The sequence below is a fragment of the Vollenhovia emeryi genome, unplaced genomic scaffold (genome assembly GCF_000949405.1).
Source record: "Vollenhovia emeryi isolate VEMERY1.0 unplaced genomic scaffold, V.emery_V1.0 DF939372.1, whole genome shotgun sequence".
Lineage (NCBI taxonomy): Eukaryota > Metazoa > Arthropoda > Insecta > Hymenoptera > Formicidae > Vollenhovia > Vollenhovia emeryi.
Genome location: NW_011966994.1, coordinates 39,597 through 58,035, shown reverse-complemented (window position 1 = coordinate 58,035; position 18,439 = coordinate 39,597). Strand labels below are relative to the sequence as shown.

Sequence of the window (18,439 nt, the reverse complement as noted above, 5' to 3'; positions counted from 1 at the left end):
CGCGAATTCACTGTGCTACCTGGGAATATATGTTGTTTAGATTATTGAGTAGAAAATTATAATATTGATATTATGTAACTATTGGTTGCTGGGATCCTACTGTGTCTCGCGAAAACTCGAGTCGTAGTGACGGGGATAATGTCAGACGTCGATTTTCGCTCGATTTGCATCTTTTCGTTATCGGTAGACTTACAGTATATTTCAGCGCAATTTTATTATAAAGAGATAAAGTTCATCGTGTTTATTTTCTTCAAGTTCAAGCTCCGCCGCGTCACCTCGCGTTGCTAGACGCACGTGTATCGTTATCGCGCGTGTGCGGGATCTAATCCTCCAGATCTGTCGTGTCGCACGAGTCGCGAAAATCTGTCATCAGACCTGGTCATTAGCTCGCGAGGCTCATAAAGCGCGCGCAGTCGGCATTCGGCATCGCAAGGCGCACTTGCTCCCGTGTCATCACCTTCGAGATAAAAATCGCTGACTAGCCTCGCTTAAATTACGCATCGCGTATAACGTACGCAGTGCAACGCACCATGATGTTTCGAATCGCGAGTGTCGTCGCTTTGTGCGCGCTGCTGAGCGACGCGAGTCTATTCTACGATGGAGCGAAGCCCGCGTATTACACCGCGTGGAACGAAGCCGCGGAGGTGAGGAAGACGAAGGAGCCCAAATCTATTAAGTTCCCGGAGCGTCCGGATGGATTCGACGACGATCGGGTCGCTCAGCTGACAAATCGTGCAGATCGTGCCTGGGTCCCGCAGAATCCGCCGCCGGCCGTAACGGCCAGACACGTCGTCAATCAAGCTGGTAATCAACGTGATATCGTCGGCACTTGCCGAACATGTTCTCGCATTAATGAAATACAAAATGATATAATAATGTTATATCGCGAGAAAGTGGATCGTTCGATTAATCATTAATTGAATAACGTTTGTTCGCTTCTAACTTATAGCCAACCCAGAGAGCACAAAGGTGAACGTGAATTCATAAAGAATTCATTTTAAAGAACACCCGCAGAATTGGAAAACTGCATATCTCAACAATTCTTGAAGAATCGGCCACAATCCGTTCATCTTGAAGCATTCGCCAGAAGTTCATTATGGCACATGCAATTACCTCGATTACTCCTTACTGTATTCGTCTATAAATTTCTGAAGAATTTCAATTCAGAAAGGCAGAAAACTTGCGGAATACTTTGCGAATCTACTGTGCTACCTGGGAGGAAGCGGAACTTTATTTCGCGTCGAGCACTAATTTCTTTAAAGGGCTAATTAAAGCACTAATTAAACAAATTAAAAAACCTAATTAAAGCACTAATTAACTAATTAAAGCACTAATTTCTCTCGTTGCTTATCTAATTTTTGACTGTCAAATCGCAATCACTTTGCTTGCAGCCTATTTATTCCATATTTTTCCTCCAACCTTTTCATACCAGAATCCTCTCAATATTCCTTTCTTCTTTTCTAGCATATCGTTCTGTACTTTATATTCACCGTTTTTTGCATATGTTTTCTCGAACGTTCAAGCTATTCTTTATTCGATCAATATATGTTGATATGTTCTGGTAAATTTACGTACGGAATAATACGCTGATATATTCTACACACTGCCTTAGTATTTACACGAACGCGTATTTGCTTTGCAATGCAAGGAGTAAACAGACTTTCGCGATACGCGGTACACGCCGCGTTGCAGCTTCTATTTGATAGTAGCTGGGGTTCAATTAATTGCATATGTAATTGAAAGGAAGTTTTTGCAGCTTGCGTGTTATTTTAAGATACGCGTGCTGGAAATAATAATCGAAAGTCGTGGGTATGACGGGAAAAAACCCAGCGCGTTCCAAGTAACGTGTGCTATTTTATTGTTAGAGGAAAGTTCCCTATTACGAGATAGACTCCTAATGTGAGATAGCGGAATTTCTGCTAAATTAAGAGGCATCATCTGTTAGTTTCATCATGAATTTATTGCCCTTGGAGTTTCAATCTGTTTAGTGGAAAATTGATAGTTAGATCGTGTAATCGTAGCGAAAAAGATTTGTAACTGAATTTGGACGTTGAAAACCTGCTATCTCGTATTAGAATCCCACCTCGTAATAGAGGACTTGCCTTTACGTCTCGTAAATGAAACGTATATACATACACGTACATTTGTCGTCAACACAACACCAGTACTTTGGTCTCGCGCCAAACAAATTTGATCTATAGTATCGAGTAATAAATAACATTCGCTGTTGTCGATTGCAAACGCGACGAAAAATCTCCAGCACATGAATGTTGCAGTAAACATACTTGTTATTTATAGCTAAATTGACTACATTAGTTCGGAATTTATCTGTTTTCCTCTTCTTCCAACCTGCAAGCAAAAGTATAAACTCTGAATTAGTGCAAAAGATGAGCTATCAAAACCAGATTCAATGTACGTAAGAGAAATATAATGCTTGTTTCTCAGAAGAAAACAAAGGAATCGGACAAAGAAACTGGTTCTCTCGATGGTTGTGGAATCCACCTAAGAGAAACCGCTCTTAGATTCTGATCACTTTGTTGTAGAAGAAAAAAAGTTTTGCGAAAATAATTTAATTCAGCGCGTCTCTCTCTCTCTCTCTTTCTCGTGCATGATTACTACATACCTATATTTACGCATTCGATATGGATTTATGTATCGGCAGATTGGGGAGCCGTAGCGACGATAAGCACGAGAAAGGATATTCAAAGCTTTCCCGTTGCGAATGTGGTCTCCATTGCCGATGGACCAGTTGGAAACGGTACCGGAATACCGTACATGTACCTCACTCCTCTCAGTTTTACCGCTCAGGATGTCGCTGTAAGTAGCGATATCGATATCAATCGATTATTGGCCGTTGCACATCTGTGCAACCGCATGTTGTACGGACATTATACAAATGAGCTATACGCACTCTACTATCTATATAATATGCGTCATACCGTATGTCGTATACATATTATAGTATCTAAAACAACTATGATACAAGATTGAAAGGATCTCAAGCAGAACAGTCATTTAATAGTCAAGATGGCATCAAAAAGTAATCTTTAGAAAATCATCGTCATTTAATACTTTTAATGAAATACAATGTTACTTTTTTATTACTATATGACTTTTCGATGACTTTCGAGAGAACGCAAATCGCTCGTGTGTGCGAAATGATTAAAAACTTACAGATATTATTATATAATATTTTACGATTTCTGAAAATATTTGTATAATTGAGCAATAACGACGAAAAAAAAGAAAATGTAGACGGAATCTAACAGTTACAAATGTTATAAAACATGAAATAGAATCTCTACTACATTGCTCTAATATTTTTGCAATGTCATAGACTACAAAGATCCGATTTGATATTCCGTGATATTAACAACTCTTTGATTCCGTCTATATCTTCTTTTTCGTCGTATTACTGGATTTCGAGCGTTGTTAATTACTGTTTTATCATACACGTGGTAAAATTAAAGAGAATTGATCACTGTATTATCAAAAGATAAGCACACGAATTTAAGACCAGTCTAACACTTTGTTACTTGGCTTAAAAAGACAAACTTTAATAAAAATACTATTTTTATTAATAATAATTAAACTCGCCTGTTGCGTTAATAATTTCTTTACAGATTATATCGCACTACAGAATCGCAATACAATTATATCGCAATGATTGTTACAGAAAGATAATCGCGTGACTCTGTTGGTGTCATTGACTCAGGGCAACTATTGCAAGGATAATGGATATGATCCGATGGACCCGCGATGCGTTCGAGTCATGTTAACTGGAAAGATTGTGGCAGTCAGTAAATTCGTACTTGCATACTGAATGTTATTTTTTATACCTAGCCGTGATTAATATATTCAAACGTTTTTTAACGACAGCTGAAAAACGGTACTAAGGAACACGAGGTTGCGAAACAATTGTTCTTTGACCGTCACCCGCAGATGCGGAACATGCCCTCATGTAATATCGCTAATCTCTTCGTATATTGTCCAAAGAATTTTTGTATGTCGAATTACATTTGCGCCATTTATTTTACACAGACCACTACTTCTTCTTCGCCAAGTTAAAGATGTCAGTGATCGCCATGCTGGATACCTTCGGTGGTGTGAAGTATGTTCCTATCAACGAGTACTTCAATCCGCCGGTCGTCTACAGGAGCCCTTTACTCCAAAGAAAATCATCGCGGCGTATTATCATCCATCAACCCCGTTTTCCATAAGTGTAAATCTCTGTCAGAATCCAACGAGATTCTGATAGTCCGAATTCCCGAGATTTATAATATTAGTTCCGGGGTTCCCTTATATAGGAAGGAAAGTTAAAAGAAAACTTAACTTAAAAGAAAAGTTTTATATTCTTCAAGTGATTGCTACTTTTTTACACTTGCTACTTTAAAAATGATATAAAAAAAGACAACGGAAACGACTAAAAATTAATTCTAATATTTGTAATAAACTGGCTGTAGCAGTGAGTGCTGGAACTGTCCCCTATGGATGGCAGGGTCCGTACTAGTGGAGCCTTTTTATATCAAGTTCACAAAGATGTGTGTGTATGAATAAAAGAAATTTACAATAAATAAATATGTATATACAGGCTGAATCAGAGCATTTGTTACAACTTTTTACCATAGGTTTACTATAGGTTTACCATATTTACCATGTCTGAAACATTTTCTGATTTGGCTAATACTTTTCGAGACATAAGCTAAACATTGAAAAAGTTATAAATTTTGCTCTTTAATATCTCGAAAAGTTTTAGGCATATCCAAAAATGTTTCAGACAACAGTTGTTCATATTAATTAGTAGAATAAGATGGTATAATAAACAGTATGCTGTTCCATTAAAAAATTAAAGGTGACCTTCGCGTGACCTTCAAATGACTATTCAAGGTCAAGTCAATAGCACCACCTTATAGCCCTTCGAACCAAACAACTCTTGTTTGAAACGTTTTTCCGTATCTTTCATATTTTGTGAGATATTTGCGTGGATTTTTTAAAATGAGACACCCTGTATATATCCAAGAATTTCATATTTTAAATCGCGAAAATCTAGAATCCCGAAAACTGAAAAGGTATCAGGAGAACATGATCAGCAAAGAGGTGGCACTATCTAAATTCCAAGAATTTTTCAGTATTACCAAGAATTGAAATTCCGAGAATTTTAAACTTCAAATCGCGAAAATTAAATTTAAAAAACTGGGCCATATGATGAGGAAGCAATGTGCAAATTACCAATTTGCACCTCTTATATATATTGCATTTATAAGTTAAAGTTACATAACTGTAATAAAATACAGTGTAACATCTGTTATATTACATGTTACTCCCAAGTTATACATATAACATTAACTTTGCTGGGAGTGCTTTACCGGGGATCGGACTAGATCGTGCGAAAACTAATAATGATGAAAATACTAAAGATAATAGATTTAGAAAATTACTTACCTCAGCCAGGGTTTGAACCTGGACCTCTCTACATTTAGGCAGGCGTCTTACCAATTACATGCCTCAGTGGTCGAATTTCTTTAATTAGAATATGGTAGCCAGCGTCGTCTAGCAATTCTCTACATTGGTTAATCATGTACTGGCGTCAAATAATTCTTTACGTTATAATAGATTTTATTCTTGCCCGAAAAAAATAGCGCGTTCTGTAAGCTTTGTGGCCATAATCTGACTTCAGAAATGTTCTTGTAAATTGGGTACGATGGGACCTGTGGTGGTTATTCTTTGAGAGAGAGAGGGGGAGGAGGGAGAGAGGAGAGAGGAGAGAGAGAGAGAGAGAGAGAGAGAGAGAGAGAGAGAGAGAGAGAGAGAGAGAGAGAGAGAGAGAGAGAGAGAGAGAGAGAATCACACGAAGGGAATCGTAATAATATATAGAAGATTTGTTACAATATTTCATCTTTTATTCGTGTCTTTCAAGTTACAAAATGGTCGTTAATTTCTAAGTGTTTAACCCGAAGATACTGTCGTCTGAATGTCATAGAGAAAAACTAAAACTCTGTGTTCTGGATATAAGTAAGTGCGTGAGAGAGTAAAGCAAACTGCACACCATACTATTTTTCCCACTGGATTGCTACGAGAGTCTATCAGGATTTATCCTTAAGTCATCCAATCTAAAACTTTGCATTCTGCAATCCAATGGGAAAAATAGTATCGTGTACCGTTGACTCAAGTATTATGGTATAACAACGAGAGTAGGTGAGTAAGTAAGAAAGCCTACGGCATTTTTCGCTCCTATTTATAACCCGAAAATGACGAGAATCTCCCCTGCTGGAGTCTCTCACCATTTGGGACTTATCTTACAATTAGTAGAAAGGAGAAGGTTTTTCGAAAAGTTTGTGATATCTAGGCCCTACGTGTCTTTGATCACGTTACTCTGTTGGAATGTTACCTATAGGTGAACAGAACGTTCTATGCGAGCGTTTGAAAGAGTCTTAGTAGGAAGATACTTTTAGAAAATTGTAAGATTTTTATCCGTCCATGACACCTTCCCCCTTAAAGCGTCGTCTACAATAACCGGCGTAAGCGTGGAGTAAGAAGTAAGAGTAGGAGTAACGTTTTTGGCGTACCTGAGTTTTCCTCCTGCGTTCTGATTGGTCGAGCGTAAGCGTAAGAGTAAGAGTAAGCGTAAGAAATAAAAATAATTCATTTCGCTTACGCCCTTACTCCAGCTCTCTTAAACCAGAAGTAGTTCTCTTACGCCTACTCTTACTTCTTACGCCAAGCTTACTCCACCTATTGTAGACGACGCTTTAGTCATACGTGGTACGTTATGTGTTACCGCGTATGAAGAACTATATGCTAAAGAATAATGTAGGAGAGTAAAATAATATGTTCGCAAAACAGAAGAAAGAACACGCATAGTACACACGTCTTATAATAAATCTTACATAATGTAAAAATGAAAAACTTTTTATCGCTTATAGCACTAATGATACATGAATACTTAATAAAGCTAAATATAAATTGAATAAGTGAGAAAATGATGTATAGAGATAAAAAGAAAAGATAAACTGAATAGTTCCAACTCATTCCTTTTTCTTTTTTCCTCTTTTTTTTACAAATGTGGGTATAGACTTTGAGTTCCGTTGCGGATAGCTGATTCTTTAGCATCTCCCGATACGATTTCGACTGGAAAAAAGCAAGAGAGATATTGTAAGTGTTGTGTGTGTATGTGTGTGTATGTGTGTGCTTTTTAATTTTCTTCTTGTAGAGGGAATTCCTCTGTTTCTTTCTTCTGCGTTGTGCCCCTCGCTAAATGTAGTAGTAGGTTCGTTACTGAATCCCATAGTGCAATGAGGTGCATTAACCATCCGTAAATGGTTTCAAGTGCTTATCCATGTGGTACCGTGTCTATTATCAGTTTTATATAGAAGTTCTTACATAGAAGTAAATTCTTATTACTCCTGCACTTGCATTTTCGAAGGTTAAAAACGTTCCCCAGAATTTTTCTAGGCGTTCTTTGTGACTTTTTGTAAGGAGTTTTCGTCTAAGAGATGAAATAGTGATATTATCCCTTGTGACAATGTCGGTTCTCCTTTTACGCCGCGTGCCACTGTTTACAGAGAATTCTGTTTTTCTCTGCCAGAAACATTATGTGGCCCCGTAAATTCTCGGGATCGTTGTTAGTATAAATGCCGCTTGCTGCTAGAGCTCCACGATCGTTGTAGTTCCAGGTAGCTGCAGTCATTGATTCCATTATTACTAGTGATTTGCTGTATTCTAGATTTGGCGTGATACCGTACCATCCGTCATTTGGTAAGTACATCGCTGGAATTACTCTGCTGTATGTAACTTGAGTGCCGGTTTTAAAGAGTATGCGAATTCGTGACGCCAAAAAGTATGCCTCGTTTCCTTTCGATACTGGCAATTGTTGATAATATTCCTTGGTGTGACGAATTTTGACTTCCACCGGGGTGCATTTGATGATATGTGCAACATAATCTCCTGAGATTACAGCCATATGTCCCAGTTTTTTCATTATCCAGTAGGCGAAGTTGTCCGGTAAGTGGATGGCCATGCCAAATACGTTTTCCAATACTTGTCGTTCCAGGCTGCATCGTTGGTTTAGTACATCTCTGTATAGGTAATTCATTTGTGTGCGTATGTGTCTTTCTTTGCAAACGAATTTTGAATTTACGTAAACAAAAATGTCTATATTTTCTGGTAAAAAACGCCGCTTGTGCGCGAAAAATTCTCCTCTTTTATATTTTCTACAATTACGAGTTTCGGATGCTCTATTTTTAATAAGGTGTATCCGCAAAGAAGCTCTTCACGTAAGTGCAAAAGTTACATCCCGTGTCGACAAGGAATAGATTATCTATAGTTTTCCATCTATATTACTAACCATTTTATTAGCTTTTCCTTCATATAATTGAATTTATAGTTATCACTAGGGATGGTTCCCCAGTAGATAAATCTTCCTTCGATATTAATGCAATTACCGTCAGAATATTGACAAGCTGTACCTGTTTTTAAATAGATTTGATTTTTTTTCTATATTAGTTACTGCTTGATGAGAATTTAAACGTATAGTAATTATTCCTTGTACAACAACGTTATGGCGAGAACCGTAAGGATCTAAATATTGCGCTCCTTCGCATTTTCCGTCGGCTGTTACGGATCGTGCAAAGGTGATTGGTCGTGATGTCACTTGATTTATTTTTCAACCGTTAATGACACTGTTAACATTTACGACAAGCGTCCCTGTCTTACGCATATTCCTACATTAGTCTAAACTTGCATCGACTATAATATTCAGCTTGCGCGTTACTTACTGTAGATACGTCGGAATACATGCTACAATAATAAATAGTAGGTACGTGAAATTGAGATTTTATGTTCAATGGCTCCTATTGATGAAAATTTAGACAGCTGAAGTAGTTGAATGTTTATTCTTTGTACGTATGGTTTTATAAGCGGTATGTTACATTTATCTACATCTAATAATGATACAATTGTTATGTTAAGGTTCGTTGTCTCGCAATCGTATCCGATGATTCCAAGAGTTTCTCGGATGGGAATAATCCCCATGATTAACAAGTAGATTATTTTCACCTGTGTTAAATATAATGTAAAAACGAAATTATTAGTGATTATTTTAAAACTTATTCTAAAGAAATTTGAAAAAAAGATTGAATATGTTGCAGGTACACGTTCAATCTTTGATTATTGACTTTGTTTTTTGGATTTTATTCGGATGAACTCTTTTGCTTCCTTATAGAGGAAGCTTTGTTTTCGTAAAAATTTTTTTTCCAGTTTTCTTTGGGAATATGTTTAAAATGTTTTAAAACGTCTAAAAATTAAATTTTTACAAAATGTCCGTATGTGTGTGTGTGTGTGTGTGTGTGTGTGTGTGTGTGTGTGTGTGTGTGTGTGTGTGTGTGTGTATGTACGGATTTGAATGTCCGTGGTTGCTCCAACTTCCGTAAATTTTGAGATATCGGGCCTAATTTTTTTTTTAAATGTAGAGAATCACTAAAGAAAGGTTGGTATTGATTTTGGTGGATACGATGATCGGTAAATGGGTTTCTTTTTAAAAAAAATAGCTGCTAACGCAGCAGAATCTGATGTCGATGCAGCCGACGGTAGTGACAGAGCCGCTGCCGAGTTTTTTCGCGCCCGGAGCAGAGGTGAGCCGCGTAGGCATGAGAATGCCAGAATTTACTCCCTCGGACCCGGAACTCTGGTTTAGTATCGTCGACCGGAGTTTTCAAGCCGCCGGTATTACGATTGACGCGACGAAGTTCGGGTACGCGCTGACTGCACTTGGCCCGCAGTATACCGTCGAGGTGCGCGATGTAATTATGAGCCCGCCCGCGGAGCGCGCATACGAAACGCTTAAGACCAAGTTGATCAAGCGCCTTAGTCTCTCCCAGGAGCATAAAACTCGCAGACTCCTGGAACACGAGGAAATCGGGGATAGAAAACCATCCCAATTTTTACGTCATCTCCGGGGCCTCGCTGGGAACGTGGTCGGAGACCAGGTGCAGCGCACGATCTGGTTGTCTCGGTTGCCCGCGTACCTTCAGCCGCATTTAGTAACGCGAACGAGAGATACGATGGACCAGTTAGTGGACATCGCGGACGCAATCGCGGAAGCCGCGCGAGCGCCAGCATTTCAAGTCGCGGAAGCCGGACGACCTCCGACAACTCAGGTCGCGCTGCCGGAGAGCACGGCCGCAATCGAGGCGAGGCTCAACGTGCAGTTGGCACAGATGCGACTAGCGTTGCAGCGGGAGATGGCGGAGCAATTGACAGCCATCCGAATGTCGATTGAGTCGATTCGCGATACGAGAGGAGATAGAGACCGCGGCGGCGACGGTCGGCGGGCGCGTTCGCGCTCGCGGTCGCGTTCGCGGCCCCGTGAGCGTGCGCCCGATACCCCATGATATTTTCATTGGCGTTTCGGTGCAAATGCAAGACGATGCGACCCTCCCTGCTCCGCGCAATCGGGAAACGCGGTGGCTCCTCGTTAATGGCGACGGGCGATCCAGGCCATCCGACGCGTCGCCTTTTCGTAACGGACAGGGATACGAAGGTGAACTTTCTCGTTGACACAGGTGCGGATCTGTGCGTGTATCCCCGGAAAATGGTCCGCGGGCCGCGACAGAGATCGACCTACGAGCTTTCGACAGCGAACGAAACGATAATTAATACGTATGGGACGGAGACGTTCATTTTAAATCTCGGACTGCGCTGATCATTCGCTTGGCGCTTTGTAATTGCGGACGTGACGAAGCCCATCATCTTTTTCTACACCCTTCGGTCACTATGAATATAAACGCATGCCATTTGGATTAAAAAATGCACCGGCAACGTTTCAACGGCTCATGGATAGAGTCCTCAGCGGACTGCAGGGTACATCGCTATTCGTTTACCTCGATGACATAGTCATCTACGCGAGTAGCTCCCAACGAAAAATACGGTATATAAACCCTGATTCCGCGGAGGAAAGAGGACTCCAGTACCTAGACCTAATAATAAGAGTGCGTCACTAGAACCAGAACTTAAACTCTATCAAGAACTCAGTCCACGGCCTCGACGTTCGCGGTTTCTATGGAAGGAAGAAAACTCCATCGATTCCGTGCGCCGCCGAGGGTCCGTCCACCAACCTTTCGCCAACTTGTCGGTGACCACTCCTTCGAGGACGACACTACTAAGCTACTAAACGTCAATTAAGATCTACATCAAGTAAGTCCTCTTTCCCCCATCAGAGTCCTAGGATTTAACATTTAAGAGACCCCATAAAGACCCAACATTCGTAAATCCGCGACTAAAACAATAAAACCCCGCGTTTACAGTGGACCAACACTTTGCGCTCGCAGAGTTAGAGGGGGTTGGACCAACTCCAGAGACTCGCTCAAGAACTCATTCAACAATTAGGCGCGGATGTTCAAGTGCCTAGATTGTTAGACTTTTTTCCCCCCGCGTACCACCACCTTCCTCCTTCTCCGCCTACCATGACCGATTCTTTATCTCCCTCGTATTCCCCTGTACTTTCCCCCATAGACTTCATCCCCCATTCCCCCTCTAACTCCAACTCCAGCGTGGAGTTTCTTAGAGAAATCCCCGACGTGGAATTTCTTGAAGAGATTCTCTTCGTCCCTTGCTATTCACATACTTGTGAATAAGCGTGAAAAGAAAATGCCACCAAATAAAGAATTTTAATAAAATATTATTATGGAAAGATACGCTAAAATATAGAAAAGTATTTCTTTTATATTATCCCCGTGTTCTTTCACAATCAGTCGGGATACGACGCGCATTTTATCATTAACGAAATCGCCACCGGATTTGAGGGAACCATTGAGTTACTTCCCATTAATAAGGAAAAATATATATCGTTCACGAAGAACGTTAAGGATACAAAGTCTAATAAATGTGGGAAATGCATCAAACTGAGATTTGTAGATTCATATAAATTCCTAAGTGCCAGTTTCGTAAAGCTAGCGTCCTATCTCGACAAGAGCAAGCTACGCGTCACCCGGATTGAATTCGCGCAACTTGACACTGAGAAGTTCGATCTTCTCACGCGTAAAGGTGTGTTCCCGTACGAGTACGTTGACAGCATCGACAAGTTTACGGAGACCAAGTTACCACCGCGCGAGGCGTTCTACAACTCGTTGACCGACGAAGTCGGTCGTGAGCGATAGCGACTACGAGCATGCTTTGAACGTATGACGATCCTTGGACGTGGCGAATCTCGGCGCGTACAGTGATATATATCTGAAGACGGACGTGCTTCTGTTAACAGATATTTTCGAAAATTTCCGTAATACATGTATCGAGAGCCATGGGTTGGATCCCGCGTATTACTACACTTTACCTGGATACACGTGGGACGCGATGTTAAAACACACCGGTGTACGATTCGAGCTGCTCACAGGCATTGACATGGTCATGTTTGTGGAACATGGTATATGCTGGGGGCTTGAGTCAATGCTCGAACAGATGTTGGCGCAAGCCAACAATAAATACATAGTGTCATATGATTCTTCGCTACCATCCACGTACAAGTACCTCATGTATTTCGATGTGAATAATTTGTACGTTTGCTATATACTTCAGGAAAGGCCCAACAACTACATTTCCACGACCGCATTGCACAGCCTGTGTGCGCTTGTACAATTCATCGAACTGCCGCAGCATCCGCGAAGGTGACCCAGAGCAACAGCTCTGAGACGTCGTCACCGAACACACGAATCGTCCGCGACCCAGGGCAACAGCCCTGAGACGTCGTCGCCGGGCCAATAACTTATCGTTACGACAAACGATAAACAAAAACAATAAGTGCGTACATACGATTAGTCCGCGACCCGGGGCAACAGTTCCGAGACGTCGTCGCTGGACCAAATAACTATCGTCATAAACGATAAACACAATAAGCGCATCACATACGATTAGTCCGCGATCCGGGGTAACAGCCCCGAGACGTCGTCGCGGACATCTCTATCGCGAGTGCGAGACACTGTGAAATTGTGGCGTATTTTAAAGACCGAATAAACCAATACATTTACGAATAACACAATCTATTCATTACGCGAAAAGACAGCACGAACACGAATACTGTTCGTGTTGATACTGAACACTACCATTGAAACGTAAGTTCTCCTGGAGAATTTTGTTACGCGAGCAAATATTTCTAATCATTCAACGACGTCAGTAATTTTTCGAGCACTCGGCTTCCCCTGGGTATAGCCGGTGCAGCAGGTTGCCCAAAATAAAAAAAATAGAGAGCAAACGACGTAATATAAATTTTGGTGGCAGCAGTGGGATAAGCCTAAAAGAGAATTATTGATTGTCGAGGGTGATTGGTAGATTGGAAGAATTAGAATTGATACAGAGAAACATGGAAGAAAAAGAGCGCAGATTACAAGAACAAGCAAACGTTCTGAGACAACGAGAAACAGAGAGACAAAATAATGTGCAACTTGACGAAAACCTGAATCAAACTTTACAACAAATCATGGCGCAGCTTAGTATTTTAAATACGGTTCAGGAACAAGTTTCAGATTTGAGCCAACGTGTAACCGCTATCCAGCAAACCCCTGGTTCCCCTCGTAACCCCCTTCGTGCACGTTAACGCGTAACGAGGTAGAGTATAGGACCCAGTCGAACTTTAGACTCGAAAGAGTAACGACGGAAAAAGAGAGTGATTATTTGAAAGTGAAAAGTTCCATTCGACAGGTAAAATTTAAGATAAAATTTTATAATATTAAAATACATACACTGATATATATTTTTATTTTACTTTTAGAAAAAAAATACAAATGAAACCACCAACAGATATTTTAATTGACGGGGTAGATCCCCGTCAACATGAGTTTTACGACACTCTACGCAGAAGTCATTGTTTCCGGGCAATCGAACCCGGAAGCCATTATTTCGAACAGAACTACCAGTTCAGGCGCATATGCACAAGCTGCGCAATAAACGAACCTGAAGAAGAACTTCAGTACTACGCACTCTTGGAGGATTGGCACACCTTATGTGGGCCATTCTTCGAAACAACGATGGAGCGAAAAGAACAATGTCACATATATATAAAAATAATTGTAATAGCGTCACAGGCAATAAGCTGCGAATATTGCCTACAAAACTATTTATACTTTAGTGGATCATATCAAGGATGCGTAGAAGAAGAGGTGGATTTTGAAAGAAAGGTGATCATACGAAATTTAGATGCGTTAGGAGATTATTTGTAATTAATTATTAGAGTCACACAATCAAGTCCAAATCTCCGGTAAAGCACTTAAATGTGTTGACCGAAAAACGGACGAAACTTTGACTTTGTCAGACCGTGACAGAACGACTTTTTGGGGAATATCTTTAAATAGCAAAAAAAAGAAGAGAAATTTTTTTAATTTTAACAAATAAAAGAAATTTTTTTTTAATTTTAACAAATTTTCCCGTTTATTCGATCTTTTGTTCAGACTAGATATTCATACGTGGTAACACAACGTACCACGTATGACTTTAAGGGGGAAGGTGTAACGTACGTGTAAATCAGCATAAAACTTTTAAATTAAATTATAAGTGAACACCAGCGGCTACCTGACTGTCAAATTTGGTACGCGGCTCCAGTGGCTTAAAATCAATTATCCACCTCGCGTCACCGTACGCGAAAGAAACAAAAGGGAGAATCTCGGAAGTCGAGACAATCCAAACTGCATTGACCTATTTAATGATACTCCGATGAGTTACCCCGTCAGGGAGCTCATTCACCTAAGAAAGGTGACCTAAGAAAGAACCTTTTAAGGGTAGGGTAATTTTCTCTACGGAAAGATGTTTCGGACCTCCGTTCGACCTGCGGATGTAATTTTGAACGGGTGTCCCTAATATGAGATAGTTGCTTAATATGAGAATTTTCATATTATAGCGTGGTACAGATTTTTGGTGATCGCCGTGTTTTCGCGGCGTGTTGCTTTTGCGGTATGTTGCTTTCGCGGTGTGTTGCTTTGGTTGCTTTTGCGGCGTGTTGCTTTGGCGGCGTGTTCCCATACAGCACAGATAGTTTGCGGGAACATTGCCGAACCTTTGCCGCGCCGAACAGCAGCGGCTACCTGACTGTTAAATTCGGTACGCGGCTCCAGTTGCTTAAAATCAATTATCCACCTCGCGTTATCGTACGCGAAAGAAACAAAAGGGAGAATCTCGGAAGTCGAGACAATCCAAACTGCATTGACCAATTTAACGATACTCCGATGAGTCACCCCGTCAGGGAGCTCATTCACCTAAGAAAGGTGACCTAAGAAAGAACCTTGTAAGGGTAGGGTAATTTTCTCTACGGAAAGATGTTTCGGACCTCTGTCCGACCTGCGGATGTAATTTTGAGCGGGTGTCCCTAGTATGAGGTAGTTGCTTAATATGAGATTTTGCGTGGTATAGATTTTTGGTGATCGCCGTGTGTTTTCCCGGCGTGTTGCTTACGCGATGTGTTGCTTTGGCGGCGTGTTGCCTTTGCGGCAAGTTGCTTTAGCGGTGTGTTGCTTTGGCAGAGTTTTCCCATACAGCACAGATAGTTTTCGGGAACATTGCCGAATCTTTGCCGCACCAAACAACAGCGGCTATCTGACTGTCAAATTCGGTACGCGGTTCCAGTGGCTTAAAATCAATTATCCACCTCGCGTCATCGTACGCGAAAGAAACAAAAGGGAGACTCTCGGAAGTCGAGACAATCCAAACTGCATTGTAGTCAAAGCTATGGAGCTTTATTGGCGTGTCTTCGCCACGAACAGTCGTGGGCGTCGTGGGACTCGTTGGCAGCTCGAACAAGAGAACCGTTCGACCTCGAGGGGAGAGGAGGTAGTCATCTCTATCAGTTTCGACGTTTTTTTCTCTTTATTGTAAAAAATATATAATTCAATAAACAATATATAATTCAATAAACATAATTTTTAATCAATGTCTTTTAATAAGTTAATCATTTTAATATATTATAATATATATATATATTATAACATTATGAAAATAATACTTCTTTATGTCAATCAATAATTATTAAAAAACAATCTAGACTCCTTCCTTTTCCCCCAGGACAGACTGGATCCTTTCTGCTAGGTTGTTCGCCTTTTCCTTTGCTCCCTCACCAAGCACCTCCAGGACCATCGCCCCCGTAAGGGCTCTTCTGGGTCTGAGCTCCTGGATCTGTAGGTCCTCTAGGTTGATTTTGGACCTTATCAGCCTCATGTACTCTGCGTACATGCCGGGCGGGCAGGTGAGAGTGACCGCCTGAGTTCTGGGCTCCCTGCGCCTTCCCGCACCCGTTTTCCTCTTTGCACTACTCTTTCCCGCGCCGTTGTGGTCCGGCTGGCTGGCGCCTCTTGTGGGTTGCGCGATCTGGCTCTGGCTCTTTAATAACCGGAGCTTCCCTCTGGACTCAACGTGCAACTTGCGTACTAACCAACGGAGGGCAGAAATCACGAACACAGACGACGCAAGTACCTACGGACATCGGTGCGCGCGAGGTCAAAACTATCACTTGAACGAACGTTCGGGCCTAACGAGCATTCCGCCGAGTCGGCGACGAGATAAATAAACACGACCTTGCGAGCGGCAAGAAACGGTCTCCGTCTGATATTAAAACATATCACGGTCTTAACGGTTCTAAATTAGAAATTTCTAGTTTGTTTCTAAAATGTGTTATTGTTAGTGATGTACCGTTAAATCTTAAGTTTCACGTCGTGCCAACGATGACCGTAGCAGCGTTACATACCGTTTCCACTCTTTCAAAGGTACCCCGCAGGGATCTATTCTAAGTCCCACCTTATTCAACATATATGTTAAAAATCTCCACCTCCATATGGATCGGAACTCCCAGATTATACAATACGCCGATGACATTATGATTTTCTCAACGTGGGTTGAGAAGATAAATAACACATTGTCAGGCAATTAATAATAAAGATATAAGAGGAAATTTATCCATGGATTGCTTACAGAAGTCAATATGCAATACCAGTGCAAGGGTGGAAACATTTTATAATAATAAAGTCATTGATTGTGATCTATTAAGAAGCAAAGTTTTCTATGAGCCATATAAGATTATTGTGGGCAATTGCTCTCAATACAAAGATGGAGTTCACCCTTGTGACATCAAAACTCATCTATGTGTAGCCTTGAGTTGGAACTACATAAGCTTTTCATTAGCTTTCTTAACAGCCTTGATAAGCTCGACACTAATTGTAGCTTTAGCAAGAACAATAACTTTTTTAAGACTATCAAAGAGGAATGGATGTATTCCAAAATTTTCATGCTCTACAGTTGTCCTAACTAAGAACAATGATCAAGTAAAAAGCTGGAGTATGAAAACTTTCCTTTTGTTCTTATTAGTTGGGAAAACTCTAAGTTTCTGCAATTATCCAGATAGCTCAAAAACTTACAGATTAAGTGAGGATGTGACATTTTGCTTCAAAGACTTCAATTTTACAATAAACAAATCCAGACATAATGTTGATCTTATTAAGATTTATGACTCAGCAGAGTGGATAATAAATTCTAATCTGGAGTGGGCTTGTGGAGGAGGTAGCTGCCCTTATATAGAAGATTGCAATGTACAACATGAAATGAAAATGAAAAAGGACAAAGAAGATGTTTATTACAAACCATTCTGTAGAAACTTCCCTAAAGCATGCTTTGCTAGTAGGGGATGTTTCATGGGAAGTTTAAAATTAACTTTACTTAATAAATATTCAGTATATAGAGTCAACTCTATTAGTGATTTTAATATTGAACATAGGTATTTCAAAGATTGCAGTATCTCTATCTTCTATAAACATCATAACAATCTTGGTGACTTCCCAGATAGCACAGGTGATCCATAAGAACTCAAAAAGAATTAACTTTTTTAAATTCTTTATGAATTACTTTAATCTATTCCAAATGAACTCAAATGTAGTTCTTTCCGGTAGTTCAGAAAGGACTCCATAGAAGTATACCTTTCGACTTCTTATAGGATCAAATTAAAATATTCCGAAGGAAGTCCTTTTCCTGTTCATAATGGGTTCGAATAGAATTCCTTTTTGGTGTACTCGATACACAATTGTCCCCTCTATCATCGCACATGTGGCGGCTGAAAATCGAAGTAGTTCCGTTTGGGACGTCGATCGCGCGAAACGTCTTCTAATCTAGGAAGGACAATTTTTGATCGAGTCAAACGCCGGTCGCCGGCGTGGCTCTCAGGTTTATCTCTGAGAGAGATATTAGAGAACATTGATAATAATACATACGTAAGTATAGATTATCAATTTATTATCATTTGCATTTTTGATATATACTATATATAATACAAAAATTCATACAGCATGTACTTGTACTTTTTAGGTTATATTGAAATATTTGCTGTACATTATTGTATGTGCTGTTGCGTCGTAGAAAGGTCGTGCACGACACAAACGATACGCGTATGTACATACACAAAAAAAAACGATAAAATAAGCGA

At 40.4% G+C, this 18,439-nt stretch overlaps 1 protein-coding gene across 1 annotated transcript; it reads left to right on the top strand.

Annotated features, from left to right (window-relative positions):
- The first annotated feature begins 275 nt into the window (after positions 1–275).
- Positions 276–4,597, top strand: LOC105558169 (protein CREG1-like). The gene is made up of 5 exons (XM_012005725.1): positions 276–804; positions 2,663–2,817; positions 3,677–3,796; positions 3,880–3,961; positions 4,042–4,597. Exons 1-5 carry the CDS (start codon positions 531–533, stop codon positions 4,218–4,220), a joined length of 810 nt encoding a protein of 269 aa, XP_011861115.1. The 5' UTR covers positions 276–530; the 3' UTR covers positions 4,221–4,597.
- The last annotated feature ends 13,842 nt before the right edge of the window (positions 4,598–18,439 follow it).

Excerpts from the sequence above, each read along its gene's own strand:
- LOC105558169 (XM_012005725.1), top strand. The coding sequence starts at position 531 with ATGATGTTTCGAATCGCGAGTGTCGTCGCTTTGTGCGCGCTGCTGAGC. Across the intron at positions 2,818-3,676 it reads TTACCGCTCAGGATGTCGCT|AAAGATAATCGCGTGACTCT; the intron begins GTAAGTAGCGAT and ends TGATTGTTACAG. Across the intron at positions 3,962-4,041 it reads GATGCGGAACATGCCCTCAT|ACCACTACTTCTTCTTCGCC; the intron begins GTAATATCGCTA and ends TATTTTACACAG.